The 25,244-nt window shown below is 52.8% G+C and overlaps 1 protein-coding gene across 1 annotated transcript in view; it reads left to right on the top strand.

The window, feature by feature from the left end:
* The window catches only part of PRKCA (protein kinase C alpha), a 381,700-nt gene that overhangs the window by 320,698 nt on the left and 35,758 nt on the right, over positions 1-25,244 (top strand). The window contains exons 9-13 of the mRNA XM_029927074.1: positions 3,720-3,857; positions 4,900-5,073; positions 7,909-8,000; positions 10,285-10,347; positions 11,481-11,619. Coding sequence (XP_029782934.1) covers positions 3,720-3,857; positions 4,900-5,073; positions 7,909-8,000; positions 10,285-10,347; positions 11,481-11,619 — 606 coding nt within the window. The remainder of the gene's footprint in view (positions 1-3,719; positions 3,858-4,899; positions 5,074-7,908; positions 8,001-10,284; positions 10,348-11,480; positions 11,620-25,244) is intronic.

The raw sequence follows: 25,244 nt of genomic DNA, 5'->3' as shown, positions 1-25,244 counted from the left end.
ACGTTGCCACACGAGCTGTTAAGAGCAGGGCACCATGAGGGAGAATCGCAGGAGGCCTTGCAGGGAGAGAGGACAGGTCCGAGGAGGCCTTGCAGGGAGGGGACGTGTCGCCCTGGGAAGGGGTGGGGGACATCGCAGGACAGGCTGGGGCAGGCAGGGCTGCGCTCCTGCAGTGTGAGGGGGCGGGAGGTGGTGAAGGATGGGAATCGGGAGGCAGAGGCTGCGTCGCCCACCCTCTGGGGGGGGTCCTCTGCCTTCCCTGCTCTCCGGCTCCCCCCCCCCCCCCCCCCCCCCCCCCCCCCCCCCCCCCCCCCCCCGCCAACTGTGCCATTGATTAGACCCCAGCTGAGAGAGGGACTTGCCAAAGTCAGGCCCAGACCACTGAGCTTTCGATCTCGTGGGATTGCCTGCCTTGGAGACCGCTCCACGCCATCTGGGCGTGCAGGTGGCCGCGTGGAAATGACCCCGGAAGCCTGTCCCCAAGGGGAGATGTGGAAGACGCGTCACTCTAGGGTGGCAGCTCGTATCTCAGGGCTGCCGCGAGCTGGGGAGAAATCCACCTCTCGCCCTCCGGGTCAGGCCGCTTTCTAGCCAGCCCTCTGATGGTGAACGCGGTCAGTGTGGCAGGGCCTGGCCCCCTCCCCCACCAGCCACGTGACACCCAGCTCTGCTTCTGGCCAGAGAGACCCCAGAATGGAATCTGCCCTGGCGGGGCACAAAGCCGGGGTCCTTCCTCCCTCCGGCTTCACCTCCCGGCTTCAGGGGACCCCGTTGTCTGCGTCCCTCCCAGACCTCATGGATCGACTTCAGATCAGGGTCTGAGATCCCCTGCAGCTGGGTTGAGAAGTACTCGGATGCAAAAACGCTTTTGTGGCCTGGACATCCCCTTGGGGAAAGTCTTGTCCCTGTCACTGAACTAAGGCCATAGGATAAAGCTCAGGGTCTTTGCTCGGTTATGGCTCCCAGACAGGGCAGTGGGTAAAGAGCCCAGAGTCCGTTCTGAGGCCGGCCCCCGCATCAGCCCAGGGTCCCGCTTACACAGTCTGTGGTGCAGAAGCATCAAAGGAGGAAGGAGCAGGGATGCTAGGAAATCACAGGAGTCCGGAAGCTCTGGTTAGACCCCCCAGCCCCCCGCCCCGGGTTCAGATGGAAGCCGGGCAGCCCTGGGCAGCGCCAGCTCGGTCACAGCCTCGCCCCAGTGAGGACACCTTTCAACGGTTTCAGGCACTTCCAAGCGCCGAGTCCACTGTACCAGGGTCTTTCTGCAACTTGCTATGAAGCACCTGATAACATGAAGTTAGTCTCCTGTGCCTCTTCCTGACAACCCCTTTTCTTTCTCATAAATCAGAAGAACAGAACAGAGTAGCTTAGCTGGTATGCTCTTCTCCAACGTGAACTTACCAATTGTTCATTTCGAACTTGGACACACACCAGAGAGCTGATCGACTTCGGAGCCATTCCTGGGGCCGAGGTCAGGCGTGAAAGAGGATGTCAGCCACCTCCCCGTTGACCTCAGTCAGTACTTTCTAACTGACTAAGTTCTTATTTCCAGCTTCTCTCTTAACTCAGGCCCTGCGGGCAAAGCCTCCCGTGACCGGGACCGAAACTGCCCTCTCTCAAGCAATCAGGACTGCCCCAAGCCAGCAAGACCCCTCGCGATTGACCCCAAGACAGTGATCAACTTGACCTTCACTGCCCACCTGCGTGTACTCACTGGCCTTTGCCCCACACTCTCCTCGCACAAATCCGGAAACGTTCAGCACCCTGCAGACAGTCTTTGAGACGCTAGTCTGCTGTCTGCCCAGTGCTGGCCTCACTAATAAATTCCTTGCTTGTTGCACCTCCAACTCATTTGTCTGCCTTTGGATTTTGTCAGCGGCGAGTGGTCCAACTGGTTGGTTTGGGACCCCCAGAACCACCCCTACACCCCGGCTCCCAAGGGATAGGGCTGGTCCTGCAGTTGAAGGGGGCAGAGGGGTCCTGATGTAACCCTAGCAGCTCGTCCTGGCTCTTTCTCACAGGTCTGTCTAAAAATTCCTTCCATTCTCCATCAAAGGGGAGGCCAACTTCCGTATTGCTGCAGAGCAGGTTTTGTCTTTAAAGAGAGTCGGTGTCTCCAGCAGCCCCCAGGTTCACATCTGCTTCCCACCAGGCACTGCGTACATAGCACAACTGTGTTAACTACTTACAACCTGGAGGCAACTTCAGGGCCATCTTTCCCCCCCAGGTCTTAATGTCTCAGGTTCAGCCAGTGTGTTCAGTCCATCCGAGCATCTATGCTCAAGCTGTGAGGTTCGATCCCTTTACACACGTGATTTTTTATCAAGGAAGAGCATCCTCTGACAGCGCAGCATCTGACGGATACCTTCAGGCTTCGTTTCCTTATTCACCCAGCGGGTAGAGTCGCACGGCCCGTGCCAAGCACTGTGTTGAGGACTAGGGGTCCGGAGACGGCTGGCCGGGGCTCGCTCTGCTCTCGCAGAACCCCGTCCACGGGGCCTGGCGTGAGGTGCTCGCTCAGTAACTGTGGGATGAAGGGCTGCTGTAGCTCTGGCGGGGAGTCCGGGCGGTTCCTGGGGAGCCATCTCTGCTGCTAAAGAAAACATCTCCCTCCTCCAAGAGCTCAGAACTGATGCTGGCCGTGTTTTGGTCACACAGTAAAACCCAGGATGCCTGCGGGTGCACCTGCACCTGGGCTGAGGGGGTGGGGAGAGGGGGGACATGGGGTGCAGTGCACCTTATCGTTGAGAAAGTAGCCAGTACAACAGGCTTTGCCCTTGGGCCCAGGGCTGTGGCTTTGGCTGCTCAGCCAAACTGCAGGACCCCGGCCTTTTCGGCAGCTGACACGTCCGTGCCTGGTGTCCCACATGCAGAGTCTGTCGTGAGGTTCTCCACGGGCTTCTTTGCTGACTGTGGGGACCTTGCATGTGATCCCATTAGCCTATCCTTCTCTGCAGAGCCCTCTCTCTCCTCCACCTTTGACCTGAATCTCTGAATCTTCAGGCGGAGTGCAGTCTCTCCACCTTTGGGTAGCAGGAGTCTAGCTTACCGGCCAGGTCACTGGCCAAGGTTGTTGAGGTTCAAAGGGGGCTGCTGTGTGTTTTGTGTGAGACCATATGCATGTGCATATTTCTTTTCCTGAGGTCAACTCTTGACTTAACACACACACACACACACACACACACACCCTATGTTCTTCTTACTGTACCTCTTAAAGTAGCAATAAGTCATCCGCACCACTTGCCATTTCAGAGGTGTCTCTCCAGGGGACACTATCCTCCTTTTTGTCCTTGGATACAAGTTTCCTCTATGCAAATAAATCTTAAATTGGAAAGTCTACAAATAAGCAAAGCATCAGCGCAGTCTCTTTATCATGTTAGCCATTGTGAAGCGCTTGCCCTCCTCCCCCCGGAAGTTGACTTTTACATCCTAGAACAAAGATCAGCAGAATCCCACCACTTGATTCTTAACCTGTGTCGAGGGTGATCTCTTGATAGGGAAGGGCAATTTTGTTTTTTGCTACTTTGCAAATGTTGCCCTTAGGGTAAGTCTGTAGCCACTGAATTTTGAATGGATGTTTCATCACCCTGTGATTTCTTGCCCCATTCCACCTCCCACCTCTCATCAAACTTCATTAAATGCATCCTGTCACTCTTTCCTGCGGGGGGAAAAATGACCCATTGTTTTCACCTGTGTGTGCGTGTGTGCTTGTTGTTTAGAAAGCCAAGCTCGGCCCTGCTGGTAACAAAGTCATCAGTCCTTCAGAAGACAGAAGACAGCCTTCCAACAACCTTGACAGAGTGAAACTCACAGACTTCAATTTCCTCATGGTGCTGGGGAAGGGGAGTTTTGGAAAGGTAAGAGGTCAGTGGTCTGGGAGGCGGAGGGGCTTTTGCAGAGAACGCTGGGATCCATCCTGGGCTCCCTGAGGTTTCCAGAACAGCCCTCGAGATTTCCCTGCTCTGGGTACATGTTTCTCAGATGTTCCCCCACCTCGTGTCATTAAAAACAAGTGTATCCGAAAAGCCACAGAGAGGGGGCGCCTGGGTGACTCGGTCGGGTAAGCATCCAACTTCGGGGCAGGTTACCATCTTCACGGCTCAGGAGTTCAAGCCCTGCATCGGGCCCTGCACTGACAGCGCAGAGTCTGCCTGGGATTCTCCCTCTCTCCCTCTCTCTCCGCCCTTCCCCACCTTTCAAAATAAACACATAAACTTCCCTTTCAAAATAAATAAATAAACTTTAAAAAAAAAAAAAAAGCTACAGAAGGTGCACTGTGTGTTACCATTTCAGAGTCGAGAACAAGCAGGTGCTCCAAAATGTTAGTTGAATGAACAATTTTCACAACTAAAAGTTACAAGTTGATTTGTAGTAAGTGAAAGTAGTAAGAGATACTGAACTGGGTTTCTTCAGTGATCAACCTATATGACCACATTTGGCTTCTCTGGCCCCAATGCTCCTGATAGATCCAGGAAGTGATTTCCATCCTGCCTTTTTCTGTCTCGGCTCCTGACTCGTGAGATGCTTACAAAGGTCAGTCCCACTTTTGCCCAAAGGATGCTCCTGAAAGTGTGCACACTTCGAGACTAACGCCCAGGACCCTGTATATATTGCTCTTAGCAGCCACACTAGCGCCATCGTGTGGCTGTAGCCTACACAGTGTACGAATCTTCAACGGCTTCTAAATTACACGACGCTGGAGGAATGTAATCTACACTGACATGCAATAGTTCAAAATTCGCACTCACAGTGGAAATTTACGGATATGTTTATATCACACGTTTATAAATTTGCACAAACCAGAACAGACTGAGCGGTCACCTGACCGGGCTCCGCCCCCAGCCCCCAGCACCAGACGCAGGCTTCAGAGCTGACAGGTTGCCTTCCGTCTGCCCCCAGGTGATGCTCGCTGACCGGAAGGGGACGGAAGAGCTGTATGCCATCAAAATCTTGAAGAAGGACGTGGTGATCCAGGATGACGACGTGGAGTGCACCATGGTGGAGAAGCGGGTGCTGGCCTTGCTAGACAAGCCGCCGTTCCTGACGCAGCTCCACTCCTGCTTCCAGACAGTGGTAAGGACCCGGCAGCGCGGACCTGAGGCCCGGCACACGCGTGTGCAGCCCCTGAACCGGGGTGCTCTGACTCTGAGCATCTGCATCAACCTTGCTCCCGGGGAGAAGGCTGTAGAAAGGCATAACCTGGGGACAGTCTTTCATTGTTACGCCACAGTACATGTGGGGTGTCGTCTCTCTGGGATGTGCCCTCCTGAGAGGCTTGGCATTAATTCTACTGAATTCAGCAAACACTTGTATCAAAGGTTTTTGATACATCAGGCAATGTGCTGAGATCTAAGGATATAAAACCAATAACCCAACTCATAGTCCTGGCTTTTTAAGACTCCTGATCAGTTGCCAGGCACGGGGAACGTGAGGAAACCTGGTCTCCTAAAAGAGCGTATTCTCGTTTCTTGCACACAGCACGGTTGACCGTCTGGTCTGTTTTGTACAGCCCGTGAGCTCTAAGAAAGGTTAGAGATGGGGGGAAAACCCATAAAGAATGATACTTTGTGACATGCCTATTTTTTTAATGTTTTTTATTTATTTTTGAGAGAGACAGCACGAGCAGGGGAGGATCAGAGAGAGAGGGAGATACAGAATCTGAAGACAGGCTCCAGGCTCTGAGCTGTCAGCACAGGGCCCGATGTGGGGCTTGAACCCACGAACCATGAGATCATGACCTGAGCTGAAGCCGGAAGCTTAACCTACTGAGCCACCCAGGCGCCCCCGTGACAAGTGTAAAGTAGATGAAATTCACATTTCAGTGCCCACGAATTGTTTTCTTGGAACACGGCCACGTTCCTTCATTTCCCCTATCATGCACGGTGGCACTCATGCTTTGGAGGCAGAGTTGAGTAGTTGGAGGACACACGTGGAACCCAAAGTATTTACTGTCTAGCCCTTTACGGAAAGTTTGCCCAACCCTGTCTTACGATAAAACTAAATAGTGGACTAAACAAGTTCCAAAGCACTGGTCAGCCAGTTGTGCGGCCAGGGCCCTGGTGTGGAGCTTACAAATGCCCTACAAAAACTACTGACTTTTTGATGGCACCAAAGACAGGCTTTCTTTTTTTTTTTTTTTAGTATAATTTATTGTCAAATTGGCTTACATACAACACCCAGAGCTCATTCCAACAAGTGTCCTCCTCAGTGCCCATCACCCATTTCCCCCTCTCCTCCACCCTCCTCATCAACCGTCAGTTTGTTCTCTGTATGTAAGAGTCTTTTATGGTTTGCAAACTCCCTCTCCCTCCTTCTCTGTTTGTATCTATTTTTTCCCTTCCCCATGGACTTCTGTTAAGTGTCCCAAGATCCACATATGAGTGAAAACATGGTATCTGTCCTTTCCTGACTGACTTAAGTCACTCAGCATAATGCCTTCCTTTCCATCCACGTTGCTGCAAATGGCAGGATGTCCTTCTTTCCGGTTGCCAAGAAGTATTCCATTGTATATATAAACCACATCTTCTTGATCCATTCATCAGGTGATGGACATTTAGGCTCTTTCCATGATTTGGCTGTTGTTGAAAGCACTGCTATGAACATTGGGGTACATGGGCCCCTTGGCATCAGCACTCCCCAAGACAGGCTTTCTACTCCTCTGTGGCTGCCCTTTTTAGGATATGACTCAGTAATCAGTGGCTATAATTGTTACTGTTATGAATATAATTATTTTCAACTTCCTTCTGGCCAGAAAATGTCTTTCTTTCTTAAGGTTTCTCTTGGGAGGTACCCCCCAGTGCTCTTGGATTTTAGAATCTCAAAACGCCAGTGGATCTGCACCGTGTCAGGGCGGGCAGTGGGCTATGGAGCCTGGCACTGGCCCCCACATGCCAGCCTGGAGCTGGGGGCACAGCCAGCCCTCATCTCCCAGCAGTGCCCGGGCAGCGCCAGGGAGGGATCCACGTCCCCGCATCCCAGGCCGGGTCCTGTCCCCCTGCTCAGGACACCGAGAAAACCACAAAACGTGGAAATAAAGATGGACTTAAATTCATATCAGGAAAGCTAGAGCTAGAAGCTTCTGGAGCTGATTCCTGGCTGTCAGCAGCCGCTGCATCATTCTGTCCCTCCCTGTGCGGCCCTCGAATGTTCCATAACCTCCGTGAGACAGTGGTGATGTGTAGACGTGAGCCGGGGTCAGCTCTCACCTGGGTGCACCATGCTGTGCCACGCCGGCCTCTCCCTCCGCCCCGCCGCAGTGTCCTCACAAATACGCAGATTCATCGAGTGCTGTGATGCCCGCCCTCCACGGGGACGACACTCAGCACGCCAGTGACACAAAATAAAAAACAATATTTGGGCCTGTTATGGATGCAGAAGAACATTTGGTTAGCCTCTCCGTTTATAGTTCCCTCCCCCACCGTGTCACGGAGCGTTCATGATTCAGGAGCCCACGCCAGCTCATGGGATTAGTTCTCAGAAGCATCCCGTGAAACACATGACTACATCACTGTGGCTTGCCCCCAGACACTGCAGACCTGAAACACCGGTTACAAGTAAATAATTGGCCCACATGGACTCTTCACCCCATCCGTTAATCGTGTATTACGTGTGCAGGAGGAGGGGAGGAGCGTGGGAGGCTATCACTCTAACAGGGAGCATATGGAACCAGAAGGGGGCAGACGTGTTGACAGAGAGCCATTATTTCCCGTTACATAATGACTTCATCCTTCCCGAGGCCCTCGTGCAGTAGGGTTCCTTACGTATTTTTTATCAGGGAAGAAAAATGTTGAAAGGCTTCACTGAGCAGCCCTGCCAGTGTAGCCCACAGTTTACAAATGAATGAGAAGGCCAAGCACAGTCTAGAAAGAGTGAAGGAAGCCCTCCTCACGTGTTGAACTTGGTCCTCAGGATCGACTGTACTTCGTCATGGAATACGTCAACGGCGGAGACCTAATGTACCACATTCAGCAAGTCGGGAAATTTAAGGAACCACAAGCAGTGTGAGTATTATTTTTTTAAGTCCCATAGTTTAGACAGCACAAGGGAACTGAAGCTACTTCAGGCATGGAGGGTGGGGCTTTGCCCACCTCGGAGTTGAGCACTGAAACCTCCCCAGGGCAGACTTCTTGGCTGGGTCCGTCTACGTGCTTCCAGAGGAGAGGTTTATCCTACTTCCGGTAACTTAGGGATGCTGGTGTGTCCCCCCTGTCACCCAGTTCCACCCTCATTGATCGAGTCACCCACTCATTATTGAATAAACAGTTATGGCACACTCACAATGCCAGGCACTGGGAGCGTGAAAGGCTCTCTCTGCCCTTGGGGAACCCACTGCCCAACCTGGAGTAGGAGAAGTCTCTTGCCAGTTGTAATGTGGAGCCGTCAACTTTAGAGGCAGCACGGACACCACACAAAACCTGATAAAGAAGAGCGTGAGGGACAAACATCTTCAGGGAATGTTCTTGCCCAAGCCAGTGGGGCAGAAGATGGCTTCAGATTGGGGCTCGAAGGAGCTCCGGATGATGAACCTGGGGGAGGACCTGCCTGGGGACCATGGAAGGCTGTTGGGGGGCTTCTGCGGGGCTTGATACCATCAGGCTAAGTTTTCACAGAACCCCCCACCCCAACCAAGAGCAGAAGGAAGGAGGGAGGGAGAGTGGGGGTTGGTGAAAATCTGTGTAGAGGAGAAACAGTGGAGCTTTAGTTGGGTCTTGACATTGGATCCAAAGAGGGGGAAGGGTCTTTGAGAAAGAGTCTGAAGGAAGAAAAGAAGAACTGGGTGTAGGACAGAGAAACCTCTGCGGGTGATTCCTCATCTTTGGTTCGGGAAGGGGAAGCCACCACGGAGGAGAGGATTTGGGGGAGAATCGGGAGCTCAGGGCCGCGGGAGTCAGCAGCGTAGGGGAGAGACACAGGCTGCAGGGGAAGACAGGGAACTGCCCATCAAAGGGGGGACTTTGATACCTGAAAGATCAGACCAGTTTCCAGGGGCCGGGAGGTCACAGGACACTCAGCAGAAGCACGTCTATACAAAGAGCTATCATTTCCCTCCGCGAGGACGTGGAATGGGCTCGTGCCCTGATTAATCACGTTAGCAAACGTTCATTGGATTCTGGCCCACGTTCAATCTACAAGCTAAATCTAAAGGATGTTTGGCCTATGCAGGTTGGTTGATCTGTCTTAGGGGAGATGAACTGAAGGCAGGAGAGGGAATTCTTCAGTAACAAGCTTAAAAAAATGTGAAGGGGGATTTTTTTGTTTGTTTGTTTCTGTGCTTGTCAGTTTTCAGAAATGCCTGTCTTGACCTTCTCTCATTCTGGCACTTAAAAAGCGTTGCAATGCTTGGGTTGTAAAGTGGACCTTGATAACCCAGAGCTGGAAAAAGCAAGTAGCAGAATAGGGGCCTTAGGTTACGAGGTAACGTCAGGGCGTCCCGTCTGGTGCCCTTAGCATTGTATTTGAGTTCCTGGAAAGTTTTTATTGACAAAACACAGAAAAGCATGAAAGAAGATGTAAAAGTCGCCTAGAATCCTGTCTCCCTTCCCTCCTCCATCCCGCCCTTCTCCTGCCAGATCTTAGGGGTGCTCCCACCCCCACCCCCAGTAAGAGTTTGGTCCTCCTCATTAGAGAGGATGCGCTCAGCTCACGCATGGTGTTCATTTTAAGCCTCCTGGGTGTGATGTCTGCACAGGCGCCGTCTTGTGGTTTCTCAGACTTCAAAGATTCCTAAACGCCCTGCAAATTTTAAGGACCTCTTTCAGCATTTACTCTGAGTTTATTATGAATTATTTAAAAGGGCAAACTCAAGCGTGAATCACGGTGTGTGTCCCATTTACCCCACCACTTGGGGCGAGGATGGGGGGTGTATTCACCAGCTCCAGGGTGCCTCACTGGGCACCATCTACGACTAGGAAAATGGCAGTTTTCTCCACGCTACCTTAGTCCTGACACAAAACAGTCTAGCAGCCACTCTTTAAAAGATCATATTCGAAATTTCGTTGAAGCAGTCAATTAGCTGTCCCCGGGCCTCAGATAAGACGTACCGGCTTCCGGCCAGGTAAGAAACCGGTCTCATTGACTTGGTTGCTGTAAAATGCCTTGGGGACGTTAGTGATGAAATGGCAGCGGGAAGGGCAGAGAGTTAGTCATGTACGGCGATGCTGATCTCTGAGCGTCCCGGGGATCTTAGAACATTCTAGTACCTCGATGACGCCTGAACTGGAGGGTACGAAACATTCAGAAATCCAAGGAGCAAACCAGAGACCTGACACGCATTTCCTTTTGCAGATTTTATGCGGCAGAGATCTCCATCGGATTGTTCTTTCTTCATAAAAGAGGAATCATTTACAGGTGCGTGTTGAGGCCCTGCCCGGAGCCCTACACCTCCGTGTGCATCTAATTCTGCGGTGGGGACTTAAGACACAGAGTTGGGACCCACCGAGGTAACAGAGACCTGCTGGGACCCGCCTTTGTCGGCAGCCTTCGGGCAAATCAGAGCCACTTTCTGATTTCCAGACCTCAAAAGATTTTATATCTCGCTTCTGCTTCCCACAAGAAAACATGCTTTTTCCTCTCCCCTGGCAGCTCCTTCCTCTGTCTTTTTTTGGAACAGAGGTCAGTCAGGGAGCAATGGAAACCGAGTTTCTGTTATAGATGCTCGGCAGGAGGGGAACATGGGGAGCTGGGGAAAGAAAGCCACTGAATTAAATTCTTTAGGTTGTTACCTACAGCGAGAGTCTGATGCCAAAGAAGGAAGAATCCCAGTGTTAAGTGAAGAGTAAAAGGACATATGGCTCTGGGCGGTATGGAAGGGACACACCTGTGGCCCAGTGAGGTTGTTCTAAACCTGTTTGCAAGCCTGGCTGTGTACCAGGCACCTGCCGAGTGGGACATGAGTAAATCAACCGACTGAGATCTGCCCAGACCTGCTACATTAGAATCATGCTCAGCCAAGGTTGGGGATCACTTGTCCAATCTTTGGTCATTTGGGGCGCCCGGGTGGCTCAGTTGGTTAAGTGTCCGACTTCGGCTCCAGTCGTGATCTCACAGTTCACGGGTTTGAGCCCTGCATCAGGCTCTGTGCTGACAGCTCAGAGCGTGGAGCCTGCTTTGAATTCTGTGTCTCCCTCTCTCTCTGCCCCTCCCCCATTTACACTCTGTCTCTCTCTCTCTCTCTAAAAAAAGAAAAAATACTCAAACCATTCGGTCATTGATTCGGTATGCAATTATTAACTACCTACTGTGTCCTAAGCACTACATGAGGCTTTGGAGACAAAGGAAGGAAGAAAGGAAGGAAGGAAAGAGACAGAAACAGAGAAAGAAAGACAGAAAGAAAGAGTTATTTCCTTGTCCCAGCCCTCCCAGGACCATAGTTAATGGGCCACTGAGGTGGTAGCTGGTCAGCTATCCTTTGGTCTCACGAGATCTGGAGCAAACCGCCTGCTATCCGGAAAGGACACTGATGCTCTCCTGCTTCCTTGCAGGGACCTGAAGTTGGATAACGTCATGCTGGACTCGGAAGGGCACATCAAGATTGCCGACTTCGGGATGTGCAAAGAGCACATGATGGAAGGAGTCACCACCAGGACCTTCTGTGGGACTCCAGATTACATTGCCCCAGAGGTAGGGACCCCGGCCGGCCTTGTTTTCTAGACCAGATCTTTCAAAGAGCAAAACCAACCAACCGCTTCGCTGCGGCAAAGAATCATTGGTGAATTACAGAGTCAGTGAGCACAAAATGGACTAAGCTAGAGTAGAGCAAATAGAAATCACGTAGGAGGGCTCACCACACAGTAGGGCTAGGTCTTGTTTCGTGGAGCCGTGCTATGTGCACTTCGGGGCTGACTGCGTGGTAAACGAAATCGATTTCTTACACGGTCACGGTCAGAACAATTTAAGCTCCACCGTTGGGCAGAGAGAGGGGGAATCTGGCTCGTAAAAACGTTCTGCATGGGAAACCTGGGTCGGAAGGTGGTTCCACTGCTGGCTTTTTGGTGAAATCCGAGTGACTGGTTCTCTAAATGACACCCTGGGATTGATCGTGGTGATTATCCAGGAAGAACATCCCGGTGTGGTCGTAGAGGGCGTGGTTCCGAGATAACGTGTTCGCAGCCGTGGCCGCGTTGCTTCATCTTTGTTATGACACATACTGAGTGCTTTTCTTCCTGCTGTGAATCTTCTACATGCCGGCCATTGGGTGGCCTGTAACCCTGGGTCACTGTGTCGCCAGCTTTCTCCCCACACAGCCCTGTGGAGGCAACAGCTTCTCCTTAGCTGAGCTGCAGCGTGCTAGAAAGTGACCAAGTTCAGTCCTCCTTCCCTCCTGTAGAGCTCGCCCGCTAGCTGTTGGCAGCTTGTGTGGCATTATTTAACCTGTTGCCCCCAAGTGTTTATCTTAGAGGCAGTAGGTGTGGAGAAAAAGACACGCCTGGGGGTGCCTGGGCGGCTCAGTCGGTTAAGCGTCCGACTTCAGCTCAGGTCATGATCTTACAGTTCACGAGTTTGAGCCCCGTGTTGGGATCTGTGCTGACAGCTCAGGGCCTGGAGCCTGCTTTGGATTCTGTGTCTCCCTCTCTGTCTGCCCCCCCCTCCCCCGCTTGTGCTCTGTTTCTCTGTCTCCATAATAAATAAAAACATTCTAAAAATTAAAAAAGAAAAAGACATGCGCGTAGGAATCAGACCAATGCATGCTTCAGTCCCGACCCTCTTCTCTACAGGCCGCGGGAACGCAGGCAGGACGCTTAAACTCCCGGCACCCCTGTTTCCACAGTGTTAGAAGTTAGAGATATTAAGATCCTGCTTGTAGAATCGCTCTGAGGATAGAAATGCCAAATACAATGTTCTGCACCCAACAGACCCTCAGTGGTAGCAAGCATTCCAAAAGGGAAGCTAATTTTGTTAAGAGCTTGTTTGTTATATGCCCAAACCGTGTGGAAACATAGACTCAGAACACTGGCTTAGAAACTTAAATTCTCAACCACAAAGGTGATATGTTATCTTGATACATAACTTAGTGGGGTTTCCCCTCCCCCGCCCACCCAAAGAACTCCTACATCACGGTCTCCAGGCATGACATGCACTTGAAGAGGCATATTTTTCAAACATGGAAAGTAGGGAGATCATTCCTGATGCGGTGCTTACCCTGACACTTTCTCTGCCTGCTCCGTGTAACACCCACCAGCTACTCTGAGAGCGTGGGGACCGGGGATGGCAGTGCTTTAGGCAGGAAGGTGGTTGGAACTTCATCTCCATTAAGACCCAGACTCCGTGATCCAACAGAAAGCCTCCCGTGTTCAGTAACACCTCAGCCGTCTGGTACCGCCAGGGATGACAGCCTCCCGCAGAGAAGCAGCGTCCCAATGATGTGTCATCTTTTCTTTCCCCTAATGTTCTCCATCATATTAGTGTCCTATTGCTGCTACAAAGACTAGTCCTGCAGGCACTGGATTCAAACAATGCAAATTTATTACCTTACGGCTCTGGGGGTCGGAAGTCCAGAATCTGTCTCACAGGGTCAAAGCCAAGTCATCGGCGAGGCTAAACTCCCTCCAGAAGCTCTGGGTGGGGGATTGCGGGGAGAGAGTCCTGCTGCCTTGCCTTTTTCCAGCCTCTGCATGGCATTTGCGCCTTATCATCTCTGTCTTTTATGACCCCAACCCACAGCCCTCCCTCTGCTAAGGACCTTTGTGATTACATGGGGCTTACCCAAATAACCCAGGCTCATCCCTCTGTCTCAGGATCCTTAATCGCACCTGCAAAGTCCTTTTAACCAAGTAAAATTAACATATGCACAGATTCCCGGGTTCATATGCACCTGCCTTTGGGGAAGGGGCCTCGGCGCCTCCTGCCACACCCATCATGAGGGAGTCTCATCTAACTGTATTTGATAAAGTCCCACTTTCCTCCTCCAAGTAGATGTAAACATGCTTCTAGAACGTATCTTGGTAACTTCAGGGTTTTTTGTCTTTTAGAACTTGTACTCATTTGTGTGTATATTTAGTTCTGTGCACCGTGATCACATGTGTAGATTCTGTTCTCCAACACCACAGTCAGGAAACAGTAGGGTTCCATCCCTTCCTGGCAGCCTTTCATAGCCACGCCCACCTCATCCCCTCCCCCTCCAGTCCCCATCCCTGCCCCCCACTTGGTAAGCAACCATTTACCAATTTTCCATTCTGTCACTTTGTTATTTCAAGAATGTCACATGACAGGGGCGCCTGGGTGGCTCAGTCGGTTAAGCATCCAACTTCGGCTCAGGTCATGATCTCACAGTTTGTGAGTTCAAGCCCCATGTCGGGCTCTATGCTGACAGCTCAGAGCCTAGAGTCTGCTTTGGATTCTGTGTCTCCCTCTCCCTCTACCCCTCCCCCACTTGCACTCTTTCTCTCCCTCTCAAAAATTAAATAAATGCTAAAAAATTTTTTACAAAGAGAATTTCACGTGGTGGAGTTATACGGCATGCAGTCTTTGGAGATAGGCTTTTTCATCTGAGCCCTTTCTAGAACTGCAGTCCTCATATTTGAGTTCGCCTCTACCACCTAGGCAAGTTGCTTAAGCGCCCTGTGCCTCAGTTCTCTCACCTGTGAAGTGGGGGTAATAACGCATACCTCATGAGGTCATCGGTAGTCTTGAGTGCTGTCTGGCCTGAGATGAGGTGGCCCTGCCGCGGTCATTGTCCACCTGACTCATCCGCCACATTGTGCTGTGAGCCTCTTACAGTCTTCTGCACAGCCTCCCTCAGGTGGTCCCCGCAGCATGTTTGGGACGAGGTGCCCAAGGCAGTGAGTAAGGGTCCGAGCCCACGTTACTGAGAAGCGCGCTTCGCCCTCGGGCTCCCAGTTGTCCTGCCCGCCTCATCAAACGGCTGCTCGGATCCTGGGTGGTTCACGGCTGCAGAGGGCGCTCCGCACACTCACTGTGCCACGCAGGGCGCCCCAGTGTCTTGCATCCGACGGGCTCTACGGTGCGCAAGACGTGAGCCTCGCACAGACAGACACCAAGATTCGTGTTTAGCTCCTAGTTGGCTTTCATGGAAAAATAAGCTGCAGCGCTTTGGGAGCTCACTCAGCCATAATCACAGCCTGTCTTACCTTTTGCTGGCATCTCCCCGCTACGGGCCCAGGAGTTTGGCACATTCGGCCATAGGAATAATTGTGGTGAGGAGGAAGACCACCTGGGTTCAAGGTTTTGGAATTTTGCTCAGAGGTTAGTATCATCCTGTCGTCTGTGTAAATCTTTCTGTCAGGCAGAGGCAGAAATAATTATCGTCGATGGCATTTTCCTTAATAGGCAAAGCGGAGGCTTAAATATTTATGACTGTTTGTTCAAAACCCTTAAAATGGATTAGTAATGTGGCATCTCCTTCACCAGTGAAGATGCGCTAAGGCAGAAAATGTCACTAACAGATAGGACTCCTGGCGTTGAGTTGAGAACCCACAACAGGGGCGCTAATCAGACACAATGATTCCCGGGCCTGACGTGACGGGTACACTTGGCTTTGACATAGAAAGGATTCTTCGGGGTCAGCGCTGGTCCCTGGGAAGGGCACACAGAAGCTGCATCTGGATTTAATGCCCCATCTGAGAGTGAAATCCCGCCGCAGGGTCAGGACCCCCCCCCCCCCCCCCCAGGCAGACTGTGCACAGGAGCATTGCTCACTGTTTCCTGGAAGACAGAGGCGGCAGAGGGGAGGGGCCTGCCGCTGGCTGGAGGGCCTCCGAGTGCCCGTGCGGTGCCGTGCCACGCGGAACCCTCTCGGGGCAGGGGGCAGAGTGTGACCCATGATGTAGTGACAGCCTCCTCTGTACCAAGCCCTCCTCGCACGTCTTGTGCTTTGTCACATTTCATCCGTGAGCAGAGGTTAAGTGACCCGCCCAAGGCCACACCCCAGCTGATAACAGGCTGAGGAAGGATTGGGACCTGAGACCTTCTGACCCTAGAGCCCTGGTGTTCTTTCCACCCCCCTCCAGAGAGCAGAGAAACCCCCCCCAGCTAACAATGAGTGTGACTATATTGTACAACACGTGTGACGTCTTATAGGGGAAGGTGGGCACTCCTCGTCCCCCTGGGATCGGGGGCCTGAGTCACGCTCTCTCTGCCTCCAGCCAGTGACTCAGGGGCACAGGGCCACTGTTACTGCCGGGCAGACCCCTTAACAGCCAGATATTCAGAGTGTCTGCTGGGCACCTGGCATGCTCAGCAGGGAAAGGGAGCCAGCGGGGACCCGAGAGGGGGCCTGGAGCTGGAGGCAGTTCGAAATGGGCCACGGCAGCCCAGGAGAGCCGTAGGGCAAGAAATGTGGATGAGACAGTGTTCCCCTCCGCAAGAGCGGTGGCGCCCCCCACGCGGCCGAGGGGACGGGGGAGCAGTCTGTGGGCACACTAGCCGGCCTACAGCCCAGCCGGCCACAGGCAGATGTGCAGACTCCCGTGAGGGCTGGGGGGCAGGATGAGGTCAGGGAGCCAGAGACCCATCCTAGGGGGCCCTGCCTTCCTCTTCTGTCCCTACGGGAAGGCCAGCCCAGTACTGCCTATGACAGCCACCAGAGATGGCCAGGGACTGCAGCGGTCAAGGGTGCCAGGGGGAGGCAATCTGGCTGCAGGGACCCAGCCCTACCTAAGAGCATGTGATGATGACAAAGCAGAAATCAGGTGACCCCAAGTGGAGGGGGGGGCACCAGCAGCCTGTCTGGAACTGTGGCGGTGGGGGGGGTGGGGGGAGGGGAAACATATGATAAATGATCCGGGGAAGGTGGATGGACAGTCCCTCCCAGGGAATTGAGATACAGGAAGCATTGATAAGGCTGAGCATGTTTCTAGACCAGAGGGAAAATGCCCGGAGAGGAAAAACAAAGATATGGAGGGGTAGGGGGAGAGAGAGAGAGAACCCCCACAGGTCAGGAAGGAATGGGACACGGAAGCAGGAGGGAGGAAGAATGAAGAGATCATCCTCACCGGGAAGGGTGGGGTGGGGACCTAGGGGTGGGAGGTGCCCTGGTCGGCTCAATGGGGACAGCCAGTGACCCATGCGCAGTAACTGCCCGGCAGGTGCCGGGGAACAGGGGTCGGTCTAGGCCAGGCCCCTTCCAGGTGAGGCCAGGCGCCTGTGCGAGTCCCCTGAGGTGACTGAGCAGGCAGTGGGAACAGGTGATCGAGGCGGAGAGCAGCGTCTGTCAGAACAGGGGAATGGAGACGAGGTTTGGGGGGGCAGGGAAGTGACAGAGGGGCAGGACATCACCTCAAGGGCTGAGGAGGGGGGCTCGTGTCGGAATCAGGCATCTTGAAGAAGCCGAGATCCTCACAGTGGCCCAGGCCCCTTTGTTGTCCCCACCTCTTCCCTCCCTAGCCTCATCTCGCCTCACCCTCCACCCCTCACCCCTATCTCCCCAGACCAGCTGCCCTGGCTGCCTTACCACTCCCCAAATTCCCCAGACTCTCCCAAGAGCTTTCACTCTTTCATTCCTTCTCCCTTCCCTGTCCACGTGGCTTCCTCTTGCACCTCAGCTCAGACGTCACCTCAAGGAGGCCATCTTTCCTGGTGACTCTGTTGAACCCTGCAGACCTCCGGCCCCCATCCAGCACTCCCGCCGCCTCCCTGCTCCCCTCCCACACTCAAAGAGACTATAGCAAGTCCCCATGTGTGTAGATCTGTCTCGCCTGCCCAGCTCCCCAGGGCATAATCGCTGTGTCTTCTTTGCTGCAGAGCCCTAGCCTGGGGCCCGGAGCCACACCCGATGGGTGGAGGAGTCTGGGATGAGCAGGTGCAGTGAGCTGGCCCGTGTCCTTGCTGAGCAGGAGCACGCCCGGCCGCAGAGCGGAGCTGAGGCTGTGGGACTGAGAGGTCAGGAACTCCGTGGCACATGGTTGGGTGATTCCCAAGGCTGCCGGCAGGGTGAGGCTAGGGGCATGAGATGGGAGGCAGGGGACAGCCACAGCCCTCATCTACCCACAAGAGCTGGAGCGCTGGGGGCCCCGAGCGTCCGAAATGGTGGGTCACCATCTGAGTTCCCCGGACCGCCCAAAGTGCCAGAACATCCACACCCTGGCAGACATGCCTTTGGGGAAAGGGTTATAGAATGCGATGGAGAATAAAACGGGATCTGGTGGTTAAATGAGAAAAAATTCACAAGGTGCACGCAGCCAGGCAGTAAATTAGCCCTAGCCCAGTTGGGGGAGTGAGAGAGAGAAAGAGCAGCCAGCTGGCACCGGCCAGGGCTCCATCCAGGGTCGGCACCTCGATACCCCCAGCCCTGCGCCACAGTGGCGTGGGCGAGCCGAGAAACTGCTTCATTAAAGGAGAATGTGGAGCCAAAGGGCGGCTTGCTTGCTTTCGGAGGCCTGCGTCCCTCTGTGCAAGGTCACGGTCTGATGCCTCCGGCTTTGCCAGAGAAAATGAAGCAGCCGCCTTCCCTCCAAGAAATATTTAAAGAGCCAAGGCCAGGCTTTCCCTTGGGCGGTTCTTCACTAAATTGTGTGACTCTCCTTGGATCCATTCCAGGGATTCTGCTGGTCATATTATCTCATATATGCGATCGTCTGCCTGCAGCCTGTCTCTTAGCTCACCTGGCCTCGCAGTTTTATCGGCGTAGCCCTGCTCTCTGGAGCACTCAGTCCCCTCTGTGACACCCTGGTCCCCAAGGCCCCTGTGGGTCCCACCCTTCGTCCTGACTTCCTTCTAGTTCTCCCTCCAGAGATAAAACAGCTCCTCTGAGTTAGCTGGGCTCAAGGCAGAGGGCCTCGCTCACTCTGTCTTATCTGATCATTAAGTCAGCTCTGCAAGGTTGGTGGCAGTGGCTCGGTTTCCCAGATGACAAACCCAAGGTGCAAAGGGATGCAGTCATTTTTCCCCACGGCCCCCATTCAGGGCAGACCTGGGCTTTGAGCCCAGGGCCGGTCTGCTGCCCCTTGCAGTGACATTATCTCCAGGGATCAGCGCAGGGGTGCCCTGCGAGTGCCTTGTTCCGTCACTGCACAGCAGCTGCCCTCACGGTCCCCAGACTTGTTTGCAGAGCCCAGTAGTGCTCGGAGCTCTTACTCCCCACGTGCTGTGGCTGCGTCCCCTCGGGCATCTGTTTACATCCTGTAAAAACGGGTGAGAGACTTCCGACCTCTTACTTCGCCTCTTACTTTGCGATGGAGGGGCGCGTATCTTGAGAGCGGTGACCAACCTTGATGGGCCAGCCCTCTTCCGTACTGTGCACGTGTGTCCGTTGTCCCTGGAACCTCATACAAGGCCTCCCAGGCGGGTGGCGTCATCCCAGTCTTACAGACAAGGAAAAGGGGACAGGGAGAGGGCAGGTGACCCGCCCGAGCCTCCTAGATGGCGAGTGGCGGGGGTGGGGCAGGGGGGGCGGGCAGATCGGCTGCCCTGACACCATCAGTGGCCAGGTTCCGCCCTCAGCCTGTCACTTCCTGCCCTGTCACCAAACACCTCTAGAAAGACCCCCAGACGGTGAGACCTCTCCGTTCTGGAAGATCTTTTATCCCAACTCAAAGCTCCCACGGCCGCAAGATTGACTCCTAATTCCCAGGTCATTCTTTTACTGCACAAGCAGTTATTTTGTTCGGATACACAGTGAACATTTGGAACAGCTCCCTGTTCAGAGGAGACCAGAGGAAGGGAGGGTCCCGAGTGGGCGCCGGACTCTCCATCTTGTCCAATTCCCCAGCACCAGCCACACCCGTCCACTGCCCTGAGGCAGACCAGTGAAGGGGTGCCGTGACAGTTTGAGAACCCCTTGAAGGGAGACCAGCGGGCAGGTGACGATACATTCAATTCTGGACTGAGTCCATTTTCCTATGTTTTGGCCCCACACAGACCATCCACCCCTGAAGGGAAGCTTCCTAGTTGATTTCAGTGGCTTTTTCTGCATCGCTGTGTTGTGAACTCTGGCTGTAGTTCTGCTCTTTTAAGAACATGGGGTGACATCTGTAAAACGGGGATAATCACAGCATCATCCTCAATGTATGGCTTTGAAGATTTTGTCAGTTTTGCCCTGGACCCCTCAGCAGAAACCCTCCGTGCGTTTTTTTGCCTGTGATTTGACGGTTGTTTCAATTATCCATTGCTGCATCACTGCCCCCCGACTGAATGGGTCAGAACAATAACCACATTAATACTGTGGTTCTGTGGGTCGGAACCTCAGGCAGGACTTGGCAGGGCAGACTCCTCCTGGCTTCTGGGGGCCTTGGCTGCCATGGCCCTGTGGCCCCGGAGGACCCATGATGGCCTTGAGCTCTTGGCTATTGGCCAAGGCCCCATGAGTTCTCCTGTGTGTGGTCCGTCTTTCCACGAGGTCTGTCACCATCCGGTAGTTTGTCCAGAGCTTCTCTGCACGGTGGCTGGTTCCCAAGAAGCCAAAAACAGAAGCCATCAGTCCCCTGAAGCTGTACCTGGGGCTTAACTGTGTCACTTCAACTACATCCTGTAAGTCAGAGCAAGTCCCAGAGCCAGCCTCAGTTCCAAGGGAGGTGATGTTAGCTCTCTGTCTGCTGTGGGGGAGGGGTGGCGTTGTCACCCTGTGGGCAGCACACAGGATGGGAGGGGTCACCGGCCGGTTCCCGAGGCACCTGGCTTCCAGCCCTGTGTCGGCCACCGGAAGGCTCCTCAACACAGCACCCAGAAAGAACAACTCTCAAAGGTGCTGAGGACCCAGGCAAGAGGGGCCCCCACCCTGTGTTCTAGAGCTGAGATCAGCAGACCTCTTCCATTAAGGGCTGGAGAGTAAGTGTTCTGGGCTTTGAGCTCATCTGTATTTTAGATTTTACCAAGAAGCAAAATGGAACTGTTCTTGCCAAGAGGCTGATGGTCTTTTTCACTTTTTTATTTTTTCATTTTACATTTGCTCACAAGCAGGTCGAACACAAATGGGAGCAGGCCAGAGTCACCCACGGGCTGGAGGTTGCCACCCCCAACTTCAGAGGGCTCTTCCCTGGCCCTCCTCCAGCCTTAGGGCTCCTCATAGGGTTAGAGGTGTCAGAGGGCTTGAGGGGCATGCCCGTGGGGGCCTGGGAACTCCCTTCTACAACCTCCATGGGCCTCTCTCTAGGATCCATTCTTCCTAGGGACACTGCCCTGACTCTTGTGTCCAGTGGAGACCTCAGTGGTGGCCGTGTGCAAGGGACAGTAGGACACAGCTTGGATGTGCAGGTCAGGTGCACAGGGTCTTCATCGATGTGATAAAGGATGCAGAAGAGAAGTGGGTGGAATCTAACGGGTCCAACCTGCCCCTCCAGGTGGTTGAGGAGCATTATGGACTGGCTTATATCCCCACAAAATCCATGTAGCTCCCGAACCCCCCACATGACTGTATGCAGAGATATTGGGCCTTTACGGATGTATTCAAGGTCAAATGAGGTCCTTAGAGGGGGGCACTGAGCCGATAGGACTGGTGTCCTTACAGGAAGACTAAGACACAGCAGAAGCACTCCATCAGAGAGGAAGGGCTGGATGGGACACGCGGAGAAGGAGGCTAGCTGTAGCCAGGAGGAGAAGTTTCCGTGAGAGCCACCGTGCCGCAGACACCATGATCTTGGACTTGCAGCCTGCAGACCTATGAGAAAATGAACAAATGTGGTTTCAGGCACTCAGTCTGCGGTGTTCTGTTCCAGCAGCCTGAGCTGACTGACACAGGAAGGTATGTTAGTCAAGGCGCCAGGAGAGAAACACGTATTCAGACCTTGGTTTGGTGTGTGGGTCTTAGTCACTCGTGTCCCGGGGTCCCCTGGCATCCCCCAAATGTTAGAGACAGACCTGTCCTAGGCCACTACGGAGTTCCTGCGTTTAGCCAGGTAAATCATGTTGTCAACCAAGTATTTTATATAGTCACGGTCAATGTCATCGTCTCTCTTTTCAAGCAAAACAGGCTGGAATGAATGGAGGTCTCAAGGTCAGAGGCAGTGTCTTAGATGACCTTGTCCTCTTCCCAGCTCCTGCTTGCAGAGGGGTCACCGGGACAGCGGAAACGTAAGAGCCAGGCTGAGTCCAGGCTCCGCTGTGCTCCCACCGTGCCTCGCTGCCCTGGAGCTTGCTTGTGCCCCAACTTCCCCAGGGGTGAACAGCAGTGCCCAGCATGACGCGGCCTAAGGACTATGCTCAGGGGTAGCTCAGATTCCGATGTGACCTCTATTACTGTTAGTAACAGGATGTATCTCACTGTCAAGAAGATTCTTAAAAACATCAGGTTGGGAGGGGAGTGTCTCAAGAGGCGTTTGATGTCTTCAGCGTAACAAGGGATTATCGACATTGTGCTGAAGAGGTCTTGTAACCAAGTCAATCAGGAGGATGTTTTCCCAGACCCGTTTCACTGTCTCCGTGCCCATTTCTTCCGTGACCAGCACGCATTACCGAGGAGCTAGAGAGAGATTAGCCCAAGCAGGAGATTAGCCTTCCTGGGGAGAATCACAAGGACTTGAAACCCTTTCCCACATGTAATTCAGCACTAATGCCTGCCCCGAGGGTCACAGATCACCTGCCACAGCTCTGGAGCGCACATCCCAGAGGCAGAGAAATGCCAGGTGCAGGGGGCCTTTTTTTTTTTTTTTTGCAGCCTGGAAAGGTAGGCACTTCTTTCAGAATTTTACTTGCGGCTCCCTCAGCATCAGCCAGGCCGCTTTGGAAGACAGTCCGTGGTTTCTGACAAAGCTAAACATGGTCTTTACCATAAATCCAGCGGTCACGTGCCTCAGCATTTACCCAGGTGAAATGCAAATGTAGGTCCGCACGAAGCCTGCACACGGACGTTTGCAGCCGCTTCATCCACAACTGCCAAAACTTGGAGGCGGCCAAGGCGTCCTCTGCAGGTGAACGGGCCACTAAACCGTGATGCAGCTACGTGATGGACTATTATTCAGCCCTAAAAAGAAGTGAACTGTCCAGCCGTGAAAAGACCCACAGGAACCTTCAGTGAGTCTCGCTACGTGACAGAAGCCACTCTGAAAAGGCTGCGTGCTCTGTGGTTCTGCCTCTAGGATGTAATGGAGAAGGCAGCTGTGTGGAGACAGTCAGAAACAAGAGTAGTTAGTGGAGAAGGAGGCCGCACGGAGGATGCCGAGGGCAGTGAGATTCTGTAGCTACCACAGTGGTCGGTACACGTCATGATCCGTTCCCCAAAACCCGTGGGTGTACAATGCCAAGCGTGAACCCCAGCTAATCTCTGGATGAGAATAATGCAACAATGTAGTTTATAAGTTGTAACGAACACACCATTGGGGTGAAGGATGTTCATGGGAGAAGACTGCACAAGCGGGGCTGGAACGTGTGGGAACTCGGCACGATCCCCTCAGTTCTGCTGTGACCCTAAGACTTTTAAAAATGTATTACTTGGGGGCACCTGGGTGGCTCTGTTGGTTAAGCATCCAACTCTTGATTTCGGCTCAGGTCATGGTCTCATGGTTCATGAGTTTGCGCCCCCCGCCTCCCGCATCAGGCTCTGTGCTGACAGTGCAGCCTGCTTTGGGATTCTTTCTCCCCCCTCTTTCGTTGCCCTCCCTCCCCCCAAAAAAATAAACATTAAAAAATAATTTAAAATCTTTAATGTTTATTTATTTTGAGAGAGACAGAGAGAGCATGAGCAGGGGAGGGGCAGAGAGAAGAAGAGACACAGAATCCAAAGCAGGCTCTAGGCTTTGAGTGTCAGCACAGAGCCAGACGTGGGGCTCGAACTCATAAATCGCGAGATCATGACCTGAGCCAAAGTCAGATGCTTAACCAACTGAGCCGCTCAGGTGCCCCAATAATTTAAAAACTTTAAAATTTTTTTATTAATTAAAAGACAGATAGCCTCTGGCCTTTCTCTGCCAAATGAAAGTCAGGGATAGACCTGGGAACGAGGTCTGTAATCACCAGGCTCCATCTCCCTCCAGGCTTTGCTTCTCCCTCCCTCCATCTTTTTTTCCTTCCTTCCTTTATGCCTTTTGTAGGAGATGCTCTTCAAAGCCGGCGTTAATCCTTACAAACCATTTTAGTGCCAGTCGTTCCTCTTCTGACCTTTTGGGGGAGCAGAACTTCAGTTGTCCTGCTGTTCGCTCTCTGTTCCCATAAATGAACCATCAGGGTTGGAGAAGACGTGGGTACTATGAATAGATTGTACTTTTGTTGCCATTCGAGAAGTCAGTTTCTGTTCTCTCCAATCCTAGATGGAGCCACAATTTCTGTCTAAATAGAAAGTATATACTTTCGACTCCAGACCTGTTATTTTCATCTTGTGGCCATTCTCTTTTATCCTTATATAATGCATTTTGTCCGAAGCTTTCAAACATAGCAGGTGTTTCTCATGTGACTTGCTAAGATCCCTGATATAAGGTATGACATTTTAGTTTTATGTATCCATTTTCGTGTCTGTGTCTCCCTAGTAAGAGTCCTAATCCCTGTGCCTAGCCGAGTGCCCAGCCCAAGAAACGTGCAATTAGCCATAAACAGCAGGAGTGAGGGGAGGAGGAAGTGGGGCGGGTGTGTGAATGAAAAAAAAGAGAAACCTGAAGTTTTGCTGCTCCGTTAAAAATTAATTTAATTGCACGAGAAGGGGATTTAAAAATCTTATTTATTTATGTACCCCATTCCTAGAGCACTGTCCAGCCCATAGGAAGCTGATATTTGCAGATAGAATGAATGGAAGGTTCAGTCTTGATGAGAATTGCCAGGTGCCAGCAATTATTTCGGGGTGTTTAACACGCAGGACGCATACCATCTCTCAGCAGAACATTTCCTTTGTCCTCCTCTGAGCTGGGTTCACCTGACTGCCTTGGTTCATTTTCGCCTGCTTGCCCATTTCTTATTTCCAATGTTAGGCATTAAAGAGCCATTTAATATATTCAACCCGCCTATAATAAACACATTTTATTATGCAAAATGCGATTTTATCCCCTACCGCATTCTCACCCAGTGGGTGCTAGGTTTCCAATCAATATCACAGCTGAGGAAATGGAACCTCAGAGAGGCCAAGCAACTTGTCCAAAGTCACACAGCTCCCACATGGCAGAGCTGGTCCCCAGAAGGTTCTGAGCGTTCCCCTCACCGTGTGCTCCCTGCGCAGTGGCTGTTGGCAGTCTGGGCTTGTATGTGCCACCCAGACGGCGTTTGGCTGAGGTAGGGGGGTGCCTCGCCCTTACCCACCATGAAGACTTTTCTCTTTCTCCGGCTCTGGCCCAAGCCTGGCGCTGCAGGAAGCAGACACAATCAGGAGACCGTGTCGCTAACAAGCCCAGTGACCTTCACGCAAGCCACTTAGCTACTCAGGTTCCTTCTCAGAA

The sequence above is a fragment of the Suricata suricatta genome, chromosome 17, assembly GCF_006229205.1.
Source record: "Suricata suricatta isolate VVHF042 chromosome 17, meerkat_22Aug2017_6uvM2_HiC, whole genome shotgun sequence".
In the NCBI taxonomy this organism is placed as follows: Eukaryota; Metazoa; Chordata; class Mammalia; order Carnivora; family Herpestidae; genus Suricata; species Suricata suricatta.
This window is presented reverse-complemented; position numbering and strand designations above follow the sequence as displayed.